The sequence below is a fragment of the Bombina bombina genome, chromosome 2, assembly GCF_027579735.1.
Source record: "Bombina bombina isolate aBomBom1 chromosome 2, aBomBom1.pri, whole genome shotgun sequence".
Taxonomy (NCBI): domain Eukaryota; kingdom Metazoa; phylum Chordata; class Amphibia; order Anura; family Bombinatoridae; genus Bombina; species Bombina bombina.
Genome location: NC_069500.1, coordinates 1,252,753,035 through 1,252,765,254, shown reverse-complemented (window position 1 = coordinate 1,252,765,254; position 12,220 = coordinate 1,252,753,035). Strand labels below are relative to the sequence as shown.

At 34.1% G+C, this 12,220-nt stretch overlaps 1 protein-coding gene across 1 annotated transcript in view; it reads left to right on the top strand.

Moving 5' to 3' along the window:
* Positions 1-12,220, top strand: part of PGM2 (phosphoglucomutase 2) — an 83,875-nt gene that overhangs the window by 64,121 nt on the left and 7,534 nt on the right. The window contains exons 10-13 of the mRNA XM_053704062.1: positions 1,884-1,977; positions 3,545-3,674; positions 4,984-5,173; positions 9,265-9,398. Coding sequence (XP_053560037.1) covers positions 1,884-1,977; positions 3,545-3,674; positions 4,984-5,173; positions 9,265-9,398 — 548 coding nt within the window. The remainder of the gene's footprint in view (positions 1-1,883; positions 1,978-3,544; positions 3,675-4,983; positions 5,174-9,264; positions 9,399-12,220) is intronic.

Sequence of the window (12,220 nt, the reverse complement as noted above, 5' to 3'; positions counted from 1 at the left end):
ATTTTTTGGTAACAAATGGCCAAATCTTGTTTGTGCAAAAGCACAAAAAGAGATCATGGAGGGGTGGGGGGTTGGTTTTGTGTGGGGGGAAGCTACACTGCAGAAAAATTTAATAAAAACTAAAAAAAAAACATTTTTTCTGCTAAACTGGGTACTGGCAGACAGCTGCCAGTACCCAAAATGGCGCAGATTAAGTTAGAGTGGGAGGGTTATAGAGCTGTTTGGGGGGGATCAGTGAGGTTGGGGGCTAAGGGGGGGATAGTACACAGCAGCATATGTAAATATGCTTTTTAAAAAAAAAAAAAAAAAAAAAAACATAGCTTTTATTTTAGTACTGGCAGACTTTCTGCCAGTACTTAAGATGGCGGGGACAATTGTGGAGTGGGGGAGGGAAGAGAGCTGTTTGGGAGGGATCAGGGGGTCTGATGTTTCAGGTGGGAGGCTGAGCTCTACACTAAATGTGATATTAACCCTGCAAGCTCCCTACAAGCTACCTAATTAACCCCTTCACTGCTAGCCATAATACACGTGTGATGCGCAGCGGCATTTAGCGGCCTTCTAAATACCAAAAAGCAACGCCAAAGCCATATATGTCTGCTATTTCTGAACAAAGGGGATCCCAGAGAAGCATTTACAACCATTTGTGCCATAACTGCACAAGCTGTTTGTAAATGATTTCAGTGAGAAACCTAAAATTGTGAAAAATTTAACGTTTTTTTTTAATTTGATCGCATTTGGCGGTGAAATGGTGGCATGAAATATACCAAAATGGGCCTAGATCAATACTTGGGGTTGTCTACTACACTACACTAAAGCTAAAATTACCCCAAAAAGCTCCCTACATGCTCCCTAATTAACCCCTTCACTGCTGGGCATAATACACGTGTGGTGCGCAGTGGCATTTAGTGGCATTCTAATTACCAAAAAGCAACACCAAAGCCATATAAGTCTGCTATTTCTGAACAAAGGGGATCCCAGAGAAGAATTTACAACCATTTATGCCATAATTGCACAAGCTGTTTGTAAATAATTTCAGTGAGAAACCTAAAGTTTGTGAAAAAATTTGTGAAAAAGTGAACAATTTTTTTTGTTTTAACGCATTTGGCGGTGAAATGGTGGCATGAAATATACCAAAATGGGCCTAGATCAATACTTTGGGTTGTCTACTAAAAAAAATATATATACATGTCAATGGATATTCAGAGATTCCTGAAAGATATCAGGGTTCTAATGTAACTAGCGCTAATTTTGAAAAAAAGGGGTTTGGAAATAGCAAAGTGCTACTTGTATTTATGGCCCTATAACTTGCAAAAAAAGTAAAGAACATGTAAACATTGGGTATTTCTAAACTCAGGACAAAATTTAGAAACTATTTAGCATAGGTGTTTTTTGGTGGTTGTAGATATGTAACAGATTTTGGGGGTCAAAGTTAGAAAAAGTGTATTTTTTTTCAATTTTTCCTCATATTTTATAATTTTTTTTATAGTAAATTATAAGATATGATGAAAATAATGGTATCTTTAGAAAGTCCATTTAATGGCGAGAAAAACGGTATATAATATGTGTGGGTACAGTAAATGAGTAAGAGGAAAATTACAGCTAAACACAAACACTGCAAAAATGTAAAAATAGCCTTGGTCCCAAACGGACAGAAAATGGAAAAGTGCTGCGGTCATTAAGGGGTTAACAAGCTTTTGCCTATTTATATATGCGGTGATCTCTGCATTTATTTAATGGAGCAATGACAAGTTTAACGTCTAGTGCGCCTTTTTATGTTTATTTAAAAAGAGTATTTTTAAACTACTCTAGATAATTACTTGTTATTGGCAGTCTAGTTATGCTACAGTTGTACGTCTCCTGAATATGGACTTGTTTGTTTGTAGGAAACATTGACGGGATTTAAATGGATGGGAAACAGAGCAAAACTACTCATAGACCAAGGGAAGACTGTGCTGTTTGCATTTGAAGAGGCAATAGGTAAGAAATAAATCTTTATAACTTAGTGAATTCTGTAAATGGCAGACTGAAATGGTTGTAACGCTGACTCGTATCAATTCTAAGCATGATAGATATAACCTTAAGTGACATTTGGTAAGTGAATAATCTAGCCAATGATTTATATTTACTCTGTTTAGTAAGGGGAAAAACTATTCATTTCCAAGTGTATTTTATGGAATATATTCCCTACTGTTTAGAGCTTTAAGGTCCTCGGGTCTGTGTCTGTGCTGCATATTTTAGTCCGAATTAAAGGGATATAAAACTCAATATTTTTTTAATGATTCAGATAAAACATACAATTTAAAAATACTTTATTTCTATTATTAAATTTGCTTCATTATCTTGTTATCCTTTGTTGTAGGAGCAGCAATGCATTACTGTAAGCTAATTGAACATCATATGAGGCATATATGTGCAGCCACCAATCAGCAACCAGCTCCCAGTAGTGTATTGCTGCTCGTGTACCTACCTGTGTATACTTTTCAATAAAGGATACCAATAGAGCAAAGGAAATTAGTTAATAGAAGTTCATTGGAAAGTTGTTTAAAATTGCATGCCCTATCTGAATCTTGAAAGAAAAATGTGGGCTTTATGTCCCTTTAACTTGTTCCTTTTAAGATAACTTATGTACCTGGGACACATTTTATACTTATGCGAGTGTCCCTATAGCCTCTTCTTCTGTGTTTTGTGTACTTCTTCCTCCTCATACTCGGTCTCTGCACAGTCTGGAGTATAGATAGACGTAGCACAGGAGCTCTGATATGGCTGATTTTCTATTCGTCTTAAAGATTCATCTGCTGCCTTTAGAACAGATATGCAGTAGAGCTTTAATCATTCTATAATTTTGTAGATACTATTGCTAGATATATTCTTATTTTCTACTGCATTAATATGCACAAAGCTCTGGTCACTCAAATATTCTGTGCTTTAAACCCAGGAGCTACAGTAACTGATGCGTATTGTTTATTAATGGCAATAATAACATTCATTGTAAAGGGATGTGGATCAATAAAGTATCTAAGGACCTATCTGTATTTATTTGCACTGGTTACAAAGACATTTTATTTTACTAAATTCATCATACAAATACCAATATACATTGTGCCTTTAAATGATGTCTGTACAATGTATGCAAATAACTAATGACTATATAGATGTTTAAGGTTTAGATCTCATCATCACCAAGCCCAGACCTGCTTATTTGTGTGATATCTTTGATGAGCATCCTCATATATGTTCCTATATATTACTATATGTAGATTGGATCTAATTTATTATAAATATCTCTTTATTGGCTTTTAATCGCTTTGCAAGTTCTCTATTTTTACTGCTGATTATTGTTTCTTTATACAGGTAAAAAGCTATTTATTTAATTTATTATAAATATCTCTTTATTGGCTTTTAATCGCTTTGCAAGTTCTCTAGTTTTACTGCTGATTATTATTTCTTTATACAGGTAAAAAGCTATTTATAACGGTTATCTGCACAATGTCTTGCCTTTTCCTTGTTATGACTCTTACAATATAAGCTTTTATTTTTGTTCAAGGCTATATGTGCTGCCCTTTTGTCTTGGATAAAGATGGAGTGAGTGCTGCCGCAATAGCAGCAGAAATGGCAAGTTACTTAGCGACAAAAAATACTACACTGACCAAACAGCTGAATTCCATTTTTAATACGTAAGCATAATAAATTCTTACCTCTAGCCCACAGGCATTTATGTGCATATGTCGCTTTCTCTGTCTGTCATCTAACAGCTGATTTACATAATGGTTCATTCAGAGGTATAACCAACTTTCACAGCTTTATTTACAAAATGAGTTGGCTGTGCCTATTACATTGCTGAGTAGGACATAGCAAACTTAGCTGCAGGAATCAGAATGTCATTTATTTTAGAACCTAGAAATAGATTTTTGGACAGATGTCCTTATCTCTTAAACACAAAGTTGTTAGCTAAAAACATATTACAGTTCTGAGCACTATCACTAATATTGTATAATTATCACTAATATTGTATAATGTATAACTATCACTAATATTGTATAATGTATAATTATCACTAATATTGTATACTGTATAATTATCACTAATATTGTATAATGTATAACTATCACTAATATTGTATAATGTATAATTATCACTAATATTGTATAATTATCACTAATATTGTATAATGTAGAATAATCACTAATATTGTATAATGTAGAATAATCACTAATATTGTATAATTATCACTAATATTGTAAAATGTAGAATAATCACTAATATTGTAAAATGTAGAATAATCACTAATATTGTATAATGTAGAATAATCACTAATATTGTATAATTATCACTAATATTGTATAATGTAGAATAATCACTAATATTGTATAATGTAGAATAATCACTAATATTGTATAATTATCACTAATATTGTATAATATTGAATCTCCCCTGAATTTAGTTGATATTTACCCATGAAGCTTACAGGTATAAAATGGTGCAAGAGTTTCAGGTGCTGAGACATTGATGATGTATTATTCAGCATAGCAGTGTAAGAATAACAACAGCATCAGCAAGGGGCAGACCTGTTCTCTTCCTCAATAAGATAACTTTTATCTGCGCCTTTCTGACACATAAATAAACCAGCACATCAGAGTACCTGACCGTTTTAGTACAGCATCTTAGATAATGAATTAATATTGCTGAAAACATGATGATAATTTCACCAAGTGTATTGTTATTGTTCCCTACCTTACCAAGGTTTAGTTTTAAAAAAACAAACCTAAAAGAACTTCCATTATAAATACTGCCTTGCTAGATACCTGGTTTGGAAATCTGGTAAACATTTAATGGAAACTCGATCTTAAATGTTTTTTTATAAAAGCAGCACAATAGGAAAAGTTTCCCATTTTTCAAACTAGCTCCAATATAAGTGATGTTTTTCAAAAGCGTGACTGTCTCTGAAATGTCATTTCTCAGTTTTTTTATATATATTTTTTTCAGATATGGCTACCACATTAGCAAAAACTCATATTTTATTTGCTATGATCAGAATACAATAAGGGACCTTTTTGAAAATCTAAGAAATTATAATGGTGAAAAGACATACCCAAAACTCTGTGGTAAATTTGAAGTTTCTGGAGTGCGCGATTTAACCACTGGTTATGACAGTAATCAGCCTGACAACAAAGCTGTAAGTATTAAACTATACATTGTATTCCTCTGGTCCTTCTTGTTATGACAGATATATATGTGCAAATTTGTCTCCCTGTTACCCTCCAAGGAAGCTTTTTAATTCCGTAATTCACTTTTTTATATTGTGTGGCGACAAGGCACATTTCATTGAGAACCAACAACCAATTCACCACATAGAAAATCAGTGAACATCTTGTGTCAGAGGACTTGATATTCAAAACCTTGTTGCTCTGGCAAGATATTCTATGAAGTCTCATCGGTACAGCGAAAAAAAAAAAAAAATTTAAAACACAAATTCTATCTTGAGAAATATTTATGTTGCTATGTAGTGTTCTTCATATGAAACAGAGACTCCTACATTACAATACAAGGTCTCTCCATGCCGGCGAGGGTTTAAATATCAGGCCCAGAGCATTTTTGTTAAATGACCATTAAATACACTACAATTGAATAATTGTCAAATACACAATAAAAATAATGCTATAACACTTACTTTGAATTTGAAATGAGCAGTAGAATATTTTATGGCAAATTTTAAATTAAATTAAGTTTTCCAACCCCATGTATCATATGAAAGCATCTGCCAATCACAAAATGCATATACATATATACTGTGCACTTTTGCACATGCTCAGTAGAAGCCGAAGCCTCAGAGTGCATGTAAATAGAATTTGATGGAAGTATATTTTGACTTTAGTGGTCCTTTAATTTCCTATAGAGTGTAAAACATTTTTTTATTAAATATATAACACAATTATAAAAACCAGTATAACATCCAATCACACATATTCATGCATTCAAATTATGCACATTACATACAGTTGTAAGCAAAAGTATCCTACGTTATTGATTTTATAAGTGTAAAGAAGTTAGCACAACCTCTTCCGTGAACAAGTGTAAATACAGCATATTTCTGCATATTTTACAGTCATTATTTATTTGCTGAATTTAACTTATTGAAAAAAATGAAAAAAGTGGCATACACAAAATGTTGAGCACCCTGATTTATTTGTAAGGTCTTAGAACCTTAATGGTCTAAACTGTGTGAGAGTCCTAGAGCTTAATAAATTCTCTGATTCTTGGAACAAATTTTTTTTTATTTGGTGAGGGATGCCAAAACTTTTGCAGACGTATTTCAAATTACTTCTCATCAAATCCTCTATATAATTTAATCCCAGCCTCATTAAATTATGCTCTATATAAATCATGACATTTTGATTTTACAGTTTCTGTAATTTTCTCTAATCGTTTATCTTTCCCTTAAATATATGATGTAGACTCAGAGAAACAAATCCATGATGTGTTATTTAGTATCTACTCAAAATCCAACTGCAATTAATGGAGATAGGCTACTGACCCATGACAGTCAAAACTATTATTTACATTTTGTAATGTATGCACTGTATAAAACAGAGCCATACCGTTAAACAGAATAACCAACCTTAAAGGGACAGTCTCGTCAAAAGTAAACATTGATGATTCAGATAGACCATGACATTTTAAACAACTTGCCAATTTACAACAGAAAAAATAGAGCACTATAGAAAGGGACATATACCAAGTTAGGATTATATCATTAAAAAGTCAAGGTATCAAACTATCAGGAGTAAATGTTGATAAATTCAAAAATGTTCCTCTAATAAAGGAACAATAATTTTTCAAAACAATGTCCAAAAATGAAGTTCAATCTGTAAAAATACACAATTTATAAAATACTGATGAGAAAAAAAATAAAAATTTTACAGTACTTGTTCGTGAGAAGTGGATTAGTGCCAAATGGGTTCCTTTTAACAGCGCAAACGTTTCATATACTGCTTCACGATGTTGCTGCTGTAGTATACCGGATATTCTCAGCAAGGAAACCGGAGAGGAACAAACATGTAAGAAAGCAGAAGACAAAGCGCATCCACGATTCACAGTATACTTTAATCAAAGTTGACACGTATGACACATAAAAACACACTTACAGGAAACATATGTAAAAGCAGCTTATCTGTAATACTGCTCAGGCAGTCTGTTTGCAACAGGACTCCATGTTCCAGATTTACTTCCCTCTGAGCTGCCTGCAGTTATGCGTAAAGAAGATCTTTCTTCCACGGTCCGTGTGCCTGGATCCTTAGTAATATTGCCGGTACATAAAGTTTTTACAGAAGGAATATACTAGTCCTTATTCCGGGTATAACTTCATGACTCAAACACGCTATTTGCTAGACACTCCCCTATGCGTTTCATCAGCACACTAGCCAACTTTCTGAAGGGGTTATTGGTTACTAGTAGCGTTTGGTGAAAACAGCTCCAGATTTAAAAGGCCGGCCCCTATGTCCTACGTCATTAGCCAATAATAACTTTATTCATAAAAAATACATACATTTTAACTCATATAGATGTTGCAATCTTATAAACAAATCTCATAGTGCCAATTGTAAAATGTGATTAGTTTAAAAAATTACTTATATAAAATTTGTGCATCTAAAATAAAACATATAAAAGTTTCTTAAATACATCATATGGTACTCATGTCATTGATACAATCCTCTTATTATCAATAAAATGTATATATATCGAATACCCATATCCTAATCAAATGATCCTACATATACTAGGTTCTGTTTAACTATTTAATCCACTGAAAACTGTTATATTAAAAAAAAATATATGATAAATTCTCCTATTTAACCTAATCATTATTTGTTAGAGCATAAATGCAGCTAGGTCAATATCTATATTTAGTCCCTGAGGGGTTAAACTTCCCAATCGGTGTATCCATTTAGTTTCATATTGTCTGAGATTGGTTAATCTTGTAACTTCATCTCTACAGGGGGGTATCTGCTCTAAGATTTAAATTTTTAGATCAGATGGATCTTTATTATGCTTTCCTCTAAAATGCTCAGAGACACTATGTTGTTCCAGACCTTTGATGATATTCTCTAAATGTTCATATATTCTACTTTTTATCTTATGCTTGGTACGACCTATATAGATTTTCCCACAACTGCATTAAAGATGGTAAACTACATATGTGGCCAGACAATTACCTCTGAATTTAATATTATAATTTTTTGTGCAATCCAATTTATCATGCAACAATTTAATTTACTAAATTTATAAGTCCCTGGTTTTAAACCAGCCCAACTAGATAGTGTATTAGAGGAACTATCAGTAAGGGGTTTAAGTTTGGACTTTCGAATTTACTTTTATCATCAAATTTGCTTTGATCTATTGGTATTCTATGTTAAAAGCTAAACCTAGGCCAAAACCTAGCTCATTTGCTAATTTCTTGAAAGCCGCCTCATCTCCATGCATTTTGACAGTTTTTTTTCCAGCTAAACAGCGCTAGTTCATGTGTGCTATATAGATAACATTGTGCTCACTCCAGTGGAGTTACTTATGAGTCAGCACTGATTGACTAAAATGCAAGTCTGTCAAAAGAAATGGAATAAGGGTGCCTTCTGCAGAGGCTTAGATACAAGGTAATCAAAGAGGTAAAAAAGTATATTAATATAACCGTGTTGGTTATACAAATCTAGGGAATGGGTAATAAAGGGATTAAACAATAAAAATTCTGGAGTAGGCTTTCCCTTTAAGCTCATATTTAAAATTCAGCGAAGTCAAAATTAAACTTTCATGATTCATGTAGAACAAACAAATTTAAATAACTTTCCAATTTACTTGGTAAATTTGATTTAAAATGACATGCTCTATATGAAAAATGAACGTTTCATTTTGACTTTATCATCCCTTTTAATGTTTATAGCACATGAAAGATCAGGTTCCTTTCTTTTTCTACCATTTGTACCCATGTATGTGACCATTGGCTTAGGCCCTCAGTACAAAAACATCTTTGAAAATGTATTGTTTTAATGTCTGACTGTACTAACAAAATACATTTTCAGTAATCTATATAAAGAGAAATGTACTGCAAAACCGACCTCTCTTGAAGTGAAGGTGGCCTTAGACAGCTGCTTACTTTTTACAAATGGCAAACCCATCTTTTTAGGAAATCTTATTTTTTTTTTCCCTATTCCATAGATTTGTCAGAATGTTGTACTATAGTGTTTGTAAATAACTTTCTTTTTTTATTAACCACAGATTCTTCCAACCAGTAAAAGCAGTCAGATGATTACATTTACTTTTAGCAACGGAGGAGTTGCAACCCTTAGAACTAGTGGAACCGAACCAAAAATTAAATATTATGCAGAGCTCTGCGCAGCTCCAGGAAATAGGTATGAATTTTACATGTACTATGTGTATTTTAACTATTTTATCTCCAAAGGCATAAAAAGTATTTAGTCTCTTAAGGCACTCTGTGCAGTCTAGACTGTGCAAAGCTATGTGTAGTATTTCCAGATCTTTACAGATAATAATATGATTTATATCCCAGAAAAAAAAATGAAATTATGAGCTAGATTTCATCACTTCTGAAGCAGATCTTGGTAACCAAAATAGCAAAAGCTCTCTGGAGTTTTTTTTTTACCATTCAGTAATTATGTTACTGTTTTCATATATACTGACACTTTCAATACTGTAGTAATTGGTACAGAAAAGATATGTAAACAAGAGCCACCAAAATAAATCACAATTCCAGTGAGGGGTGGGAAAGATAGATATAAACATTTTAATTCTCAGTTTTTCTTTCTAAACTTTTATGCAGACAAAGATAAAATAATGAAGCCTTTGGATGTATAGAATGTGTTAAGATAAAGACGTCTGCTCTCCCTACAAGCTCCCATGCATTACACATTAAGGGGAAACTAATTTTACAGTACACTGTCCCTTTAAATATATTTTAAAAATTGTTCATTTAATAGCTTATAATTGGCTTGGTCTTGGGTCCAGAATGATTTCCATATCCCAAAAAATAAACCACCTAGCAATTCAAAATATGTAAAAGCCTCCCAATCTTATATTTCACAAATTGCTAAATATGGAATGAGTAATGGTATGAAGTCCTATATTTGGAAATTGTAGGTATATTTATTAACATTCCCTGACTAATCAGCACCTTTTGGCCTTAATATTGGCCATTATGTATTAAGTAGTATACCTTTTAAGTTACTTAACTAATCATTTTTTATTAATATTTATATTTTATTATTTGGCATATACCACAGAAGGAAAACAAATCCGTGTTTCCATTTTTATTTATAAATGTAAGATTTCTTTCATGGTGAGATTCCACTCCAGTCTACTAGGAATAGGCATAAACACCCCAAGATACCAAAGCGTTGATCCCTATAACTCTACCAGAATCCCTCAGGTGCCTCCAAGATGGAGTGAGCTGATCTACATGTCGTTTGATAGGGGTTCTCTAACCGATCTGAGACTCATTCTTTTCCCTCATAGTGCCTCCTGGTGCAAAGTGGTGCAGCTCTGGTCTCCTGTCAAGCAGCTGATTAGTTAGAGGTCAGATCTACTGATTATGTAAGATCCCTGTGCTTATTTCTCCTTTGTAAGGGTATTCCCATGTGTTCCTCTGCACAACTAGGTATCTCATGTGCTGGAGCAATTTAATATCCTAGACAGGTTTTTGCTTCTCTGCCTAATGCAGAGACGCATGCATCTGGCTAAAAGTGATCATACTCAAGCCCCCCACCCCTGTTTATAAGGGATCTCTTTGAGTGACCTGTCTAGGGCCCCTGATATAAAGAGGGGTACCTTAGTGTCAGACAGTTCCTCTTCTGAGGATGAGTATTCTGAAACTCAGGACCCCTCAGAAAATATGGGGGAGGTTGTGCCCTTCAATTTCAGGGTAGAGCACATTCATTACTTATTGCAAGAAGTGTTAAAGGCTTTAGAAGTTGAGGATTTTCAATATTCTGACAAACCAGCTACTAAAAAAGATTGGGAAGTTCTTTAAGCTGGGTTCTAACCTGCCGTATAACTTCCCAGTGCCTGATTTAGTTGTCGATCTGGTAACTAAGGAATAGAACAAACAGGGTATACCTTTTTTGTTCCGTCTGCCAAATTCAAGGCTATGTTTCCATCACCTCCATTCAAGTTTGAATCTTGGGAAGCAGTCCCTAAACTATATAGGGCTATTTCTACCCTGGCCATGTGCACCACCATTCCTTTAAAGGTACTACCACTTTTTTCACTGGTGGTCCTTTCAGCTCACAGGCAATCTCTTTTGTCCATCTGTCAGTGTAGCCGCACCTACCTGCAGTTTGGTGTGATAACCAATTGGAACTGATAGCTAGTGAAGTAACCTTGGAAGATATCCTGGATTGATTAAGGCTTCTCTAAAGCGCAAACAACTTTATTTGTGATGCAGCAGTAGAAATTATCTTGTAACTATACAAGCCTTATGACTTAAATCTGCAGATGTGGTTTCCAAGTGAAGACTTTTATCTCTACCCTTTCAGGGCAAAATACTGTTTGGCACAGGAGTAGATACAATTATTGCTACAGTCACTGGAGGTAAAGGAGCGTTCCTACCTCAGGACAAAGGTAAAAGTTGTCCATCTCTCCAACTTTGTTTAATTTTGTACTTTCAAGTCCCAAAAGACAATCTTCTCCTCAACTCAATGTTCAGGATCACCCAAGACTTCTTGGAAGCCTAACTCTGCCTGACCCAAGGCTAAGCAGGCAAAGAAGTCTATCTGTCATCTATAAGTCCACATGAAGCTGTGTCCCGCATTCCAGAGATGATTCTGATAGAGGGTAGATTGAAGCTGTTTCTGGAGGATTGGAAGAGGTCTTTGGTAGACCCTTGGGTGTTAGAGGTTATTTCTCAGGGGTACCAAATCAGTTTTTGTTCCCATTCTCCTCATGGGAGTTTTCTCCTATTATGAGTTCCTAGAGATCCGGTAAAGGCCAAAGCCAATTTTGAATCTCAAGACCCTAAACACATTTCTGAAAGTTGAAAATGGAGACTGTTCACACTATACTTTCTAGAAGGACAATATATGTATATCATAGATTTAAAGGGACACAAGTCAAAATTAAACTTTTATGATTCAGATAGAGCAGGCAACTTTTCAATTTACTTCCATTAACAAAATGTGCACAGTCTTTTTATGTATTCACTTTTTGAGTAACCAGCTCC